The sequence below is a fragment of the Coregonus lavaretus genome (assembly GCF_964263955.1).
Source record: "Coregonus lavaretus genome assembly, chromosome: 11".
NCBI classification, from domain to species: domain Eukaryota; kingdom Metazoa; phylum Chordata; class Actinopteri; order Salmoniformes; family Salmonidae; genus Coregonus; species Coregonus lavaretus.
In genome coordinates, this window is record NC_139998.1 from 42,581,678 (window position 1) to 42,597,237 (window position 15,560).

Sequence of the window (15,560 nt, forward strand, 5' to 3'; positions counted from 1 at the left end):
CGTGTGATTGGATCAGAGGGTGGAATAATATGAGCAGTGGAGGAGTTAACGTTCTGTCGTCTGTCTCAGGTAGCAACAGGCAAGCAGCCTGAGAGGAAGACAACTCTGTTAGCATTCTGAAGCACAAGCTGTAATGAGATGTTAACCTTGCCCTTTTGGATTTACGTTGTTGTGGGAGTGAGAAGAGGAGGACAGGAGTGAGGCAGGAGCGGATAGGAGAAGGGAGAGAGCACTGCCCTCTATTTAATCTGGGCCCTGCGTTAGCTGCAAACATCCATCAATGACTACATACACTGCTTTAGTATGATCAAAGTGTGTGTGTGTATATCTCATCTCCATCTCCTCTCCTGCCTTGCTTCCCTTCTTTCTCTCCTCCTCTCCTGTCCTCATTTCACTCCTCCTGTCCTCTCTCCTCTCCTCCCCTCCCCTCCCCTCCTCTCAGTGCTGGTCTCCAGCAGCCCATTGAGGGCAGGTAATCCTGACACTAAACCCCCACACCACACGGCTCTCTACTGTAGCTCACTGTCATCTTTCTATCACGCTGCTGGTGAGTCAGATGACAGCTCTGTAGCAGCAGAGGCATCAAAGCCACCACTGTGTCAGTACTGTCTCCAGCCCATCCAGCAAAAGAAGACTCAGCGTAGCGCTGGTCCCGTGCTGAGGACACCTGTTTTCTGACTGCTAGAGAGTAGTATCACCTGTTATGGTATTAATCCTAGGAGAGGAGAAGGATATTCACTCTATGAGCCAGAGAAGCTGTGGTAGATATGGTTGTTTTTATGAGATACTTTTTGCTAGGTACAACTTTATACCACCCATATCAGATTAAACTTCTGACAATGACAAGCTGATCAGACTGGGGAATGACTATTGAATCTGTTGTCACTGCAGACAGACAGCTCATTGATTTCATGATTAGTCTGTCTGAGTTACTGTTAGACTGTCTGTGAGACTGGCAGCATGAGTTTATAGGTCTACTGTAAATTGCTGACTGCTACCTATCCTCACCTATCCTCAGTGTCTTTGCAAACTGGCTTTTTGAATTTGTTCATTTCATGGCTAATTTGTGTTTGGGTTGCCAGATGCTGTTCTCTGTCCCTCCCTGTGTGTTTTTAATCTACTCCAAAACAACATTGTGTGTGTTTGTGTGACTGTTTTGACCCTAAGATCGATTCCTTCTGTTTTACATGATATTCCCATAGCAGAGAAATGGTAACCCATAGCTACCAAGCACTGGGTATTCTTTAATTATGTGAACTAACTATGTTGACATCCTAATTGATGTACAATCCCCTTACTAGCCCAGAATTTGTTTTATCTGGAGTGTTGAAATTATTTCTAAGAATTAGCTGTGAAGAACTTATTTAGCCCTTTCTGTATGTGGTTACATACAGTCGTGGTCAAATGTTTTGAGAATGACATAAGTATTGGTCTTCACAAAGTTTGCTGCTTCAGTGTTTTTAGATATTTTTGTCAGATGTTACTATGGTATACTGAAGTATAATTACAAGCATTCCATAAGTGTCAAAGGCTTTTATTGACAATTACATTACGTTTATGCAAAGAGTCAATATTTGCAATGTTGACCCTTCTTTTTCAAGACCTCTGCAATCCGCCCTGGCATGCTGTCAATTAACTTCTGGGCCACATCCTGACTGATGGCAGCCCATTCTTGCATAATCAATGCTTGGAGTTTGTCAGAATTTATGGGTTTTTGTTTGTCCACCCGCCTCTTGAGGATTGACCACAAGTTCTCAATGGGATTAAGGTCTGGGGAGCTTCCTGGCCATGGACCCAACATTTCGATGTTTTGTTCCCCAAGCCACTTAGTTATCACTTTTGCCTTATGGCAAGGTGCTCCATCATGCTGGAAAAGGCATTGTTCGTCACCAAACTGTTCTTGGATGGTTGGGAGAAGTTGCTCTCTGAGGATTTGTTGGTACCATTCTTTATTCATGGTTGTGTTCTTAGGCAAAATTGTGAGTGAGCCCACTCCCTTGGCTGAGAAGCAACCCCACACATGAATGGTCTCAGGATGCTTTACTGTTGGCATGACACAGGACTGATGGTAGCGTTCACCTTGTCTTCTCCAGACAAGCTTTTTTCCGGATGCCCCAAACAATCCGAAAGGGAATTCATCAGAGAAAATGACTTTACCCCAGTTCTCAGCAGTCCAATCCCTGTACCTTTTGCAGAATATCAGTCTGTCCCTGATGTTTTTCCTGGAGAGAAGTGGCTTCCTCGCTGCCCTTCTTGACACCAGGCCATCCTCGAAAAGTATTTGCCTCACTGTGCGTGCAGATGCACTCACACCTGCCTGCTGCCATTCCTGAGCAAGCTCTGCACTGGTGGTGCCCCGATCCCGCAACTGAATCAACTTTAGGAGATGGTCCTGGCGCTTGCTGGACTTTCTTGGGCGCCCTGAAGCCTTCTTCACAACAATTGAACCTCTCTCCTTGAAGTTCTTGATGATCCGATAAATGGTTGATTTAGGTGCAATCTTACTAGCAGCAATATCCTTGCCTGTGAAGCCCTTTTTGTGCAAAGCAATGATGATGGCACGTGTTTCCTTGCAGGTAACCATGGTTAACAGAGGAAGAACAATGATTTCAAGCACCACCCTCCTTTTAAAGCTTCCAGTCTGTTATTCTAACTCAATCAGCATGACAGAGTGATCTCCAGCCTTGTCCTCGTCAACACTCTCACCTGTGTTAACGAGAGAATCACTGACATGATGTCAGCTGGTCCTTTTGTGGCACGCTGAAATGCAGTGGAAATGTTTTTGGGGGATTAAGTTCATTTTCATGGCAAAGAGGGACTTTGCAATTAATTGAAATTCATCTGATCACTCTTCATAACATTCTGGAGTATATGCAAATTGCCATCATAAAAACTGAGGCAGCAGACTTTGTGAAAATTAATATTTGTGAAAATTCTCAAAACTTTTGACCACGACTGTACAGTACAGCGTTACATACTGTAAACTGAGTTAACATTTTGTCACTGTCAAGAAACCAGCACTTGCTCCTAGGAAGGAAGCTACGAGCTGAGAGAATGGGAAACGACGGGTCCAGACACGTAGCAGCCAAGACCACAAATCACTCCTCTTCTCCTCTCGTCCTTTCCTCCTCTCTGTGATGTAAATACTCTGTAGGATTTTTTTTTAATCCTTTGAACTCTGGGTGTGTTTGTTGCTTAGACTCGCTGGACCTTATTCATACAGTCTCAGTACCCAACACGCCGTTCACCAGACAGACGGGAGAGACATAACACTGTTTTTATGCTGCTGCTGCTGATGCTGCCACATCATCAAAATGAGAGGGTCAACACTTCCTTTGGGGAGTCTAAAGTGACACATTACAGTTCTGACACCACACTGCCTCCCCCAGTATGCAGCAGCATTACAAGGACTACAGTACAAGCACAGATACGCTGTGTGATGATCTTGATGACGAGATGGGCTGTGTGAATCTGGTCCTCAAGTATTCATCCGTATTTATTGATGTTCTTATGAATTCCAGTCCTGTCATATTGTATGATATTCTTTACAAGACAAATGATCATTAAACAACTTTGATTGGATCCGTTATATGGTTGTGTGTGTGGTTATTTAGATTTTTGGATGTTGGTCTTATACTGTGCACAACAGTCAATTATGTACTGTGTGACCATGGTGATCAGATCCATGGTAAGATATGGTAAATGATGGAGTCTTTTCATCAAATGTTGGCATGCAAGTTTTTTGAAGGATACAAAATCAGAAATTATTTCAGAGAATTGACTTTTCCAAATACTGTATTGTAAAAGTAACACTTAAAAGTTTAGTCATTTGAAATATAATGATCAAACAACTATCTCCTTCCTTCCTTTAAAAAATATATTTTTTATTTTACATTTTTTGACAATAAAAAAAAACATACATAGACAAGAACAATAGACAACTTAACATTTATACACATACATCTCAACAAACATTAATGACATAACACTTGCTCAGACCCACATGTTCCCGCCTTATCCACACCCAATGTTGTTTCCAATGCTTGTAAGACTCTGCCCCATATGACTTCATATTGTGTTACGTTGTTTCTGTTTGTAGACAGATTTTTCCAATATTTAAATAATAAAGCATTTGATTCTTCCATTCTCTTAACGTTGGAGTATCATTTGACTTCCAGTATTTAAGTAATAGCTTCTTCAATATAAGTGATGAAAATAATATTGTCCAACCCATTGGGTATCTCACCGCACCCTCATATGCCATGTCTTGAAATATGGAGATAGGCAGATTAAAAGTAAACCTACAACTTCTGGCAGTCAGCTTTCTAACTCTGCCCATATCTTTTGGACTTTATAGCACTCCCAGAAGGCATGAATTATTGACTCATTGTTAGTTTTACACTTAAGACATTACTCTGCCATTCTGCTGTAGAATTTGTGAAATGTACAACCTGGTCTCAGAGCATTTCGTATTATTCTGTATGTAAATATAAGACACTCCATTTAGTATGATATATTAGGTTTGGTATGGTAACATAAGACAGATGGTTATTTAACTAAAAAATTCAAATGTCTAGCAACCCAAAGGTTTCAAGTTCAAATCTCATCACGGACAACTTTAGGATTTTAGCTATTTTCAACTACTTACTACTTTTTAGCTACTTTGCACCTACTTAGCATGTTAGCTAACCCTTCCCCTAATCCTAACCCTAACCTTAACCCTTTTAGCTAACCCTTCACCTAACCCTAACCGTAATTATTTTAGCTAACCCTTCCCCTAACCTTAACCCTTTAACCTAACTCCTAAACTTAACCATAACCCCTAACCCTAACCCCTAGACTAGCTAACGTTAGCGAGCTAGCTAACATTAGCCACCTAGCCACCTAGCTAGAATCCGTAACATATCATACGTTTTGGAAATACGTAACATATTGTACATTTTGCAAATTTGTAACATATAATACGAATTGTAATTTGTAACATACACAAATCAAAACATAACATACAAAACGTAACATAACGTAGCATACTACATGGGGAAGTGGATTTACATACAGAATAATACAAAATGCTCTGAGACCAGGTTGAAATTCTATACATTAGTTTAAACTGGATTAAGCATACATTGTCGGTAACTGTAATTTAGTTTGTTATGTTCCAACACTCCCTCCATCTTGTGCCAATTACAGTTCTTTTAAGTCTTGGTTCCAATAGTTTATATTTTTTTCTAAGTGATTGTCAGTTGGATAGGCTCTCTGCAAGGTTTTGTCGAATTTACCTATCATATGATATCTTTTTCTGACTCAAATAGGATTCCCTTTAAGTTGCATATATTTGAAAATGTCTACATTGGTCAGTCCAAAGTTGCTTTTTAATTCAGAACAATATCTCCTTTGTGGTGCTGTAAGGGTTTTAGAGAAAGACCAAGGACAGCTTTGCAGATGAAGTACAAAGCAACACTAAACCAGCTTCGGGCAAATGTACACTATATATACAAAAGTATGTGGACACCCCTTGAAAATATATATTATGTGGGCACAATGACTAAGGGGAACAACATGTCTGTGTAAATATTTTTCTCTTTGCGTTTTAGTCTTACTATTAATCCATGAAATTGCCTGAACCTCCCCCAAGGTAAATTTATGTAAATAGTACATGCAAAGTCAGTCATTTGTGTTGCTCAAGCCTAGAGCAACCCATTTTCTCTCATTATGTTAGAATCAAGCTTGTGAATATTTAACATGCTACTACAGTGTTGTGTGCTATTGTTTTTTGGTCCTGCATAGACAACAACCTGTATCTTTGCAAAGAGTAAAGAGTTGTTTTTTCAAAGGAATACATCTCTCCAATGCAGAGATAAAACTGATAGAACTGGTGAAAGTTGTTGTGAAGCTCCCTCCAGACTTCTGCTGAAAGTAGAGAAAGGGGGAGGGAGAGAGAGCTGAGACTGCCCCACTGGGCACACACTGGTTGAATCAACGTTGTTTTCCTGTCATTTCGATGAAATTGCATTGAACCAACGTGGAATAGACGTTGAATTGACGTTTGTGCCCAGTGTGTGTGTGGGTGTGTCGGTGTGGGGGTGTGGGTATCTGTGTCTGTGTTTCATAAAGCACAGTTGTTGTCTTATCTCCTTTGACAGCTTTCACAAGTTTCCTGAAAAATCCGCAAAATGGCAAACAGAAGATACCAAGTAACAAGGACATCCAACAACGCGTGGGAAAAGCTGATGTGTTCCAAGAAATATTGCCTCTCCTGTCTGTGTACTGCTAGACACTTCTCTCTCTCCCCACATAGTTTTGGCCTCCTCTGTGCTGCATCAAGGCTTACCATTGGTGCCTCAACAATGTACCTATCTACAGCCCATTCTGCCTCTGTGTTTTGAATGGATAATTATTGAATACGTTGTTTTCAGATATTTCTGAAACACTCTAAAGCGTGTGTGATGTTTGGTAGGCTGTGTGAGTTCCAAGGACAAGCAGGACTCATTAGGACGACTGCTGAAGAGTAATGCAGTATCGAACTTGACCTTCAGTTCTCCTTTCACACAATAACAGCTCTGGGTTTGTGTTTGTATTTATTAAGGATCCCCATTAGCTGCTGTCTTCCTGGGGTCCCAACAAATTAAGGAAAAAACTAATTTAAAATAAAACAGTGCATATAACATTATTATACCACTAAATATCTACAATACAAGTTTTATAATACCACCATACATAAATGTATGTGTGTGTAGAGTGCGTGTGCTAGTGTGTGTGTGTGCGTATGCGTATGCGTGTGTGTCTCTTCACAGTCTGCGTTGTTCCATAACGTGCAGTTGTATCTGTTTTTTAAATCTGATTGTACTGCTTGCATGAGTTACTTGATGTGGAATAGAATTCCATGTACACTCTTAGAAAATGGTTAAAATGGTTCTTCGGCTGTCCCCATAGGAGAACCCTTTGAAGAACCCTTTTTGGTTCCAGGTAGAACCCTTTTGAGTTCCATGTAGAACCCTTTACACAGAGGGCTCTACATGGAACCCAAAAGAGTTCTACCTGGAACCAAAAAGGGTTCTCCTATGGGGACAGCCTAAGAACCCTTTTGGAACCCTTATTTCTAAGAGTGTAGTCATGGCTCTGCGTAGTACTGTGCATTTCCCAGAGTCTGTTCTGGACTTGGGGACTGTGAAAAGACACCTGGTGGCATGTCTTGTGGGGTATATATGGGTGTCTGAGCTGTGTGCCAGTACAGACAGTTTGGTGCTGTTAAAATGTCAAGTAGTGATGCAGTCAAAGCAGAGCAGCGCTTTATTACAGACAGACCTCTCCCTATCTTAGCTACCCTTGCATCAATATGTCTTGACCATGACAGGTTACAATTCAGGGTTACACCAAGCAGTTTAGTCTCCTCAACTTCCTCAATTTCCACATTATTCATTACAATATTTAGTTGAGGTTTAGGGTTTAGTTTAGGGTTTACACTGCAAATACAATGCTTTTAATTTGGATCAGCCACGTCAAGCATTTATCCATCACATGAATCATATACTGTAGCTGTCAGGGCCTGTGGAACATACAGTATACCTCTGTAGTCCAGATGGTATGTTTGCATACCTGAACCACTGATACTAAGGCAGCTTCTATTGTGGTTTTCCTGTGAATGAGAAATTAGGCCCTTGTTCCCATTTCTGTTTGTTTTACTGAAGGCGGGTTTTAACAGGATATTCTACATACACCATCCAGAATCTAACCCTACAGAGATGGTATGTAGATTCATGTTTAGTCCTGACTCACTGCTTGTGATCTTTGAAATGACTTGGCACTGAGATAAGTGTATAGACAACAAAGATCATCCTCTAATCATGCTAATCTTATTTTGGTGTCTGTACATTGGCCATTTGGCAACCATGGACAATCAACAGTGACCTTTGACATCATCCCCCAGTATCTCCCTAATACCCGCAAAGTTTAGCAACACAAACAATACACAAAGACATTTACTCTTCTCTCATGGAGTCAGCCCCGATAGCTTCTCCCAACAACAGGTGAGCCCTACAGTTTAGCCGAATCAAAAGGTTAAATCCATCTTAAGTCCATTTATCTTTCCCACAGCTACTTTGATGAATAGGCCAGTCCTCTAAGCTTCACCAGTGCAACTGCATTTACAACAATAATGATGTCTGTGCAGATGACGAAGCATCAGCCGCTAATAGCTTTTCGAGCCTTGTGAGAAGCAAAGCCAGCAAAACGTCATCCTGAGCTGGCCTTCATTGGCCGGGCTGGCGCTCTCAGGCGGCTGCTCTCCCAGTTGTATTGTTGTGCATCTACAACTGATGATCCGGAAATCGGACTGTATTAAGTAGCTTACCGCATCGCTCTACAACAGGATTTGGGAAAGCTTAATCCAGGCAATGGGCATACACCACCGTTTTTCTTTTACGGTGTACATTATTTTTATGCATTTATTTTTGCTCATAGGCCCACTTCTTGAATTGTATCCTGCTGTTCCATAGATGGGGTTTAGATGTGCTTTGTTAATAGCAGACCTCGGGTGCTGGCAGGGTATAACATGATGTATAAGATCAAGGAGGAGAAGTGTAACATCAAGCCATCACACTGTGAATCACTAGACAGTAGAGCAGTACAATGATATGCCCAGATCAGAGCTAGCGTCATAATCCCACTTCCTTATCATCTCAGTCACTCTGTATATTAATGTTTTTATTAATCTAATGTTTTATGCACACTCACAGGGCCCTACACACTCACACACACTGACACTCACTGCATAATTTGCTCACGCGCACATAATATGCACATACATTTATACTGACTCTACACACACACACACACACACTCACATACAATCATTATATACGCTGCTGCTACTGTGTTTATCAGTCACCTCACCCCAACATATATATATATCTACCTCTATCACTCCAGTATCCCTGCACATTGTAAATATGGTATTGGAACTGACTGACCCTGTATATAGTATGCAAAAAATTACCCCTTTTTCTCCCCAATTGGTATTTACAGTCTTGTCCTATCGCTGCAACTCCCGTACGGACTCAGGAGAGGCGAAGGTCGAGAGCCATGCGTCCTCTGAAACACAACCCCGCCAAGCCGCGCTGCTTCTTGACACACTCGCTTAACTGCTGGCTTAACCCGGAAGCCAGCCGTACCAATGTGTCGGAGGAAACACCGTACAGCTGGCCACCGAAGTCAGCGTTCATGAACCCGGACCGCCACAAGGAGTCGCTAGAGCACGATGGGACAAGGTCATCCCGGCCGGCCAAACCCTCCCTTAACATTTTACATTTACATTTTAGTCATTTAGCAGACGCTCTTATCCAGAGCGACTTACAGGAGCAATTAGGGTTAAGTGCCTTGCTCAAGGGCACATTAACGTCATTTAGCAGACGCTCTTAGCCAGAGCGACTCACAAATTGGTGCGTTCACCCTATAGCCAGTGGGATAACCACTTTACAATTGGGGGGGGGGGGGGGGGGGTAGAAGGATTCCTTTATCCTATCCCAGGTATTCCTTAACCGGGACGATGCTGGGCCAATTGTGCACCGCCTCATGGGCCTCCCGGTCGCGGCCGGCTGCGACACAGCCTGGGATCGAACCAGGGTCTGTACTGACCCATATATAGTATGCTTACTTACTTTCTTGTGTTCTTCTTATTTCTTATTTTAATTTATTGTGTGTTTTTCTTGTACCTTATGTTATTTTTAGTATTACATTGTTATTGATTACTGCATTAGGAAAGGCAATTATTTCACTGTACTTCTGCATGTGACGTTAAAGCTTGAAACTTTGTGAGGCTGTAGGTGTGGTGAGTTTGGAGCATGAAGAGAGATGGGGTCAGCGGTATACACCTCTGGAGTTACAGGTCCTTCATTCCCTATTTTCCAATCAGAACACAACAGCTTTCACAGCAGACAATTTTCCCTCCCTATTCCTGTGGAAGACCTGCTAGCCTCGAGTCAGCCTACGTTCCCTTTCATTCTACATCCCTCCCCCTCTCTCTCTTTCTCTTTCCCATTCTCTCCCACTGCTCACACGCTCTCTTTCTCGCTCTCTCTCCTATTCTCTCTCTCCCATTCTCTCACCCCCTCACTCTCCTTTTCTCACCCTTTCTCTCCCTGTCTCTCTCTTTCCCATTGCCTTTGTGTTTCTGTTGAGGTTGTCTCTTCCCCCTCTTCTCACCATATGCCCCCCAAACACACACACACACACACACGCACACAGACATACACACACAGCACACAACACACACAGCACCTCATTCCTGCAGAAAAAAAGGTTTGAATTGTTTAATTAACCTCCTGCTACTCTTTGCCGACCCAATCTGGGATTCTCGAAACAGTCCGGCGTGCTCACTCTTGATCTGTGTGTGACAGCTTCCAATCACAACAAACAGCAGGAATCACATGGCCCGGCTCAGGGGGGGGGGGGGAGCTAAGCAAACAGAATCAGCATTCTTTCATCTGGAGGCCTATATGACGAGGCCAATGTGAATTCACATTCATTATCCACATTAGATGGTTAGCACTTTCAAATACCTTAGCATAGCTGCATATTTAAATGCCAACGCTCCGGGGGAACTGGTTAGCTTATTTAGCCAATTAGTCATCTCCACTAACCAACTGTTTCTAATCTGTAATGTGTCCGAGAATATTCTTGACAAATTACACAGGGCAGCAGAATATGCGTAAAGCATAAGGGAAGTCGTGGGGGAAAACAGGGTGTAATTTAGTCAATGTTATCCATGTCTGTCTGTGTTCGTGGAGGCAATCATAACAAGTCATGGGCTTGAAACATAAAAGGACATGCCATATGTCTCCCTTGTTATAATGCACAAGGTGTACAACATTATAGAAAACAGTTCTGTGATAACTACTGAAAGGTGTGATTTCATACAAGTCTGCCAATTGGTGAAGTCTATGTATTACAGTGAAATAGCACAACAACAAGGAAGTGCTTCGTGATTCTTCACACTGAAAGCCAAGGTGAGGTTCCATACAAGTGTTCCAGTGAATGAACTAGGTGATGCCCTCCAGTCTACTTACCCTAACCCTAGGAGAGCTGATCTGATGGTATCTCCCTCTCTCCTCTCCCCCTGGCTCGTACCATGTCTGAGTGGAGAGGGGTACCCAGGTCTTCCTCTGTCCTTACCCACTGAGCTCTCAGCTCAGTCTAGTGTTGTGAAGGCCTGACCCCTGTCACAGGCTGATGAATGGAAGCCTGCGCTGTCTAATTCTCCTCTGGGGGGCAGCTCCATTGTTACAGGGTCACCTCATTTCATTTTAAGCCAGGAAAGAAAAATTGCATTTTTCATTCGTTCAAAGGCAAAAGTGTCAAAGTTCGCTCTCTCGCTCTCCTCCATCACTCTGCTCTCTCCACAGTTCCCATTTGGAGAGCCAGCTAGCTGCTACCATTCAGCTGTTTTTCTAACCTCATCCGAGGCATTAACGTTAGGTGGTTGGTAGCTGCTGTACTTAATTACAGCTACTGATAACAGTCTGCTGTAGTTTACAACAATTCTAATTTCTAAAGTGGAAGTTGGGAGAGTTTTACTCGGGTGGTTCAGTGAAACAATTATAGTTTCTGAGGTGGAAGTTGGGAGAGTTATATATATATATATTTTTTTTTTGGTGAGGGAGGCCTGCTCTCTCCTTTCCCAGATGTTTAGTTCATTTCATTCCGATCTCCTCTGCATTATTGTAGCCATCTGCTGCAGCCTGTCAACTATGCCTCTGCCTATCCCTGTTCTCTCCTCTCCGCACAGGCTACACAAACGCCTCACACCGCGTGGCTGCTGCCTCTCTAACCTGGTGGTCCCTGCACGCACCACACACCTGGAGTTCCAGGTCTCAGGCAGCCTCTGGAACTGCCGTTCTGCCGCCAACAAGGCTGACTTCATCCCAGCCTATGCTACCCTCCAGTCCCTCGACTTCCTGGCGCTGACGGAAACATGGATTACCACTGAAAACACTGCTACTCCTACTGCTCTCTCCTCGTCTGACCATGTGTTCTCGCATACCCCGAGAGCATCTGGTCAGAGGGGTGGTGGCACAGGAATCCTCATCTCTCCCAAGTGGTCATTCTCAATTTTTCCCCTAACCCATCTGTCCATCTCCTCATTTGAATTCCACGCTGTCACAGTCACTAGCCCATTTAAGCTTAATATCCTTGTCATCTATCGCCCTCCAGGTTCCCTTGGAGAGTTCATCAATGAGCTTGACGCCTTGATAAGTTCCTTTCCTGAGGATGGCTCACCCTTCACAGTTTTGGGGGATTTCAACCTCCCTACGTCTACATTTGACTCATTTCTCTCTGCCTCCTTCTTTCCACTCCTCTCCTCTTTTGACCTCACCCTCTCACCACCCCCCCCCCCCCCCACTCACAAGGCAGGCAATACGCTTGACTTCATCTTTACTAGATGTTGCTCTTCTACTAATCTCACTGCAACTCCCCTCCATGTCTCCGACCACTACTTTGTATCCTTTTCTCTCTCGCTCTCCTCCAACACTACTCACTCTGCCCCTACACAGATGGTAACGCGCCGCCGCAACCTTCGCTCTCTCTCTCCCACTACTCTCTCCTCTTCCATCCTATCATCTCTTCCCTCTGCTCAATCCTTCTCCCTCCAATCTCCTGATTCTGCCTCCTCAACCCTCCTCTCCTCCCTTTCTGCATCCTTTGACTCCCTGTGTCCCCTATCCTCCCGGCCGGCTCGGTCCTCCCCTCCAGCTCCGTGGCTTGATGACTCATTGCGAGCTCACAGAACAGAGCTCCGGGCAGCTGAGCGGAAATGGAAGAAAACTAAACTCCCTGCCGACCTGGCATCTTTTCACTCCCTCCTCTCTACATTTTCTTCATCTGTTTCTGCTGCTAAGGCCACTTTCTACCACTCTAAATTCCAAGCATCTGCCTCTAACCCTAGGAAGCTCTTTGCCACATTCTCCTCACTGCTGAATCCCCCCCCCCCCCCCCCCCCCCCCCCTCCTCCCTCTCTGTGGATGACTTTGTCAACCACTTTGAAAAGAAGGTTGACGACATCCGATCCTCGTTTGTTAAGTCTAATGACACTGCTGGTCCTGCTCACACTGCCCTACCCTATGCTTTGACTTCTTTCTCCCCTCTCTCTCCAGATAAAATCTTGCGACTAGTGACTGCAGGCCGCCCAACAACCTGCCCGCTTGACCCCATCCCCTCCTCTCTTCTCCAGACCATCTCCGGTGACCTTCTCCCCTACCTCACCTCGCTGATCAACTCATCCTTGACCGCTGGCCATGTCCCTTCCGTCTTCTAGAGAGCGAGAGTTGCACCCCTTCTCAAAAAACCAACACTCGATCCCACTGATGTCAACAACTACAGACCAGTATCCCTTCTTTCTTTTCTTTCCAAAACTATTGAGCGTGCCGTCTTTAGCCAACTCTCTTGCTATCTCTCTCAGAATTACCTTCTTGATCCAAACCAGTCAGGTTTCAGGACTGGTCATTCAACTGAGACTGCTCTTCTCTGTGTCACGGAGGCTCTCCGCACTGCTAAAGCTAACTCTCTCTCCTCTGCTCTTGTCCTTCTAGACCTGTCTGCTGCCTTTGATACAGTGAACCATCAGATCCTCCTCTCCACCCTCTCCGAGCTGGGCATCTCCGACGCGGCTCACTCCTGGATTGCGTCCTACCTGACCGGTCGCTCCTACCAAGTGGCGTGGCGAGAAGCTGTCTCCGCACCACGTGCTCTCACCACTGGTGTCCCCCAGGGCTCAGTTCTAGGCCCTCTCCTTTTCTCCCTATACACCAAGTCACTTGGCTCTGTCATATCCTCACATGGCCTCTCCTATCATTGCTACGCTGACGATACACAACTAATCTTCTCCTTTCCCCCTTCTGATAACCAGGTGGCGAATCGCATCTCTGCATGTCTGGCCGACATATCAGTATGGATGACGGATCACCACCTCAAGCTGAACCCTGGCAAGACGGAGCTGCTCTTCCTCCCGGGGAAGGACTGCCCGTTCCATGATCTCGCCATCACGGTTGACAACTCCGTTGTGTCCTCCTCCCAGAGTGCGAAGAGCCTTGGCGTGACCCTGGACAACACCCTGTCGTTCTCCGCTAACATCAAGGCGGTGACCCGATCCTGCAGGTTCATGCTCTACAACATTCGGAGAGTACGACCCTGCCTTACACAGGAAGCGGCACAGGTCCTAATCCAGGCACTTGTCATCTCCCGTCTGGATTACTGCAACTCGCTGTTGGCTGGGCTCCCTGCCTGTGCCATTAAACCCCTACAACTCATCCAGAATGCCGCAGCCCGTCTGGTGTTCAACCTTCCCAAGTTCTCTCACATCACCCCCCTCCTCCGCACACTCCACTGGCTTCCAGTTGAAGCTCGCATCCGTTACAAGACCATGGTGCTTGCCTATGGAGCAGTGAGGGGAACGGCACCTTCGTACCTTCAGGCTCTGATCAGTCCCTACACCCAAACGAGGGCATTGCGTTCATCCACCTCTGGCCTGCTGGCTCCCCTTCCTCTGCGGAAGCATAGTTCCCGCTCAGCCCAGTCAAAACTGTTCGCTGCTCTGGCACCCCAATGGTGGAACAAGCTCCCTCACGACGCCAGGACAGCGGAGTCACTCACCACCTTCCGGAGACATTTGAAACCCCACCTCTTTAAGGAAGACCTGGGTTAGGATAAAGTAATCCTTCTACCCCTCCCCCCCCCCCCCCCCCCCCCCAAAAAAAAAAGAAGAAAAAAAAAAAGATACAAATATAAAAAAAATAACTATAAATATTTAAAAAAAGAAAAAATAATAATAATAGGTGTAATTGAAAAGTGGTTATCCCACTGGCTATAGGGTGAATGCACCAATTTGTAGTCGCTCTGGATAAGAGCGTCTGCTAAATGACGTAAATGTGCCCTTGAACAAGGCACTTAACCCTAATTGCTCCTGTAAGTCGCTCTGGATAAGAGCGTCTGCTAAATGACTAAAATGTAAATGTAAATGAGAGTAAATGGGAGCAGAGACTAACCCGGTCCACCCCACAGTGCTCCTATTGACATTTGGTAGAGGCTGGAATCTCCCTGGTTTAGACTGTATTCTCACTAAGGGAGATTCTCTAGAGGTTTCGAGAAAATACCCTAGGCAAGACCTTTTACTGTAATGTAAACATGCAAACTGGTCATGTCTCCTACGACACTTCCTTGAAGATATCATCTTCAAACTAGTATTCCTTCATATTGAGCTCTCATTCCAAACCTAGCATCCTGATTCCCCACACTATAGTGTTCCTATTTAATTTAGGTAGAGACTGGAATCTTTCTGGTTAATCTCTGCATAATGTTCGCTCCAAACGTCAAGTTTATAGCACCCTTAAAATCACTATAATTCAGGAGTAAAATAAAACAGGTCTCATTTGTCTTCCATAAATTGAATTGTAACATTGTGTGGTTACAAATGAATAGCTTAATCACCTCTGAATTCAAACATGTCAAGAACTAACACCAGATCAGCCAAGAGCGTACTTCAATGTTGAAATGTGGAATAGATACCCCTG

At 44.4% G+C, this 15,560-nt stretch overlaps 1 protein-coding gene across 1 annotated transcript in view; it reads left to right on the top strand.

Moving 5' to 3' along the window:
* The window catches only part of LOC311137549 (neurocan core protein-like), a gene marked incomplete at both ends in the record, with an annotated part of 173,515 nt that extends 172,837 nt beyond the window's left edge, over positions 1–678 (top strand). The window contains one exon of the mRNA XM_084172070.1: positions 443–678. Coding sequence (XP_084028196.1) covers positions 443–678 — 236 coding nt within the window. The remainder of the gene's footprint in view (positions 1–442) is intronic.
* Positions 679–15,560: the final 14,882 nt, after the last annotated feature.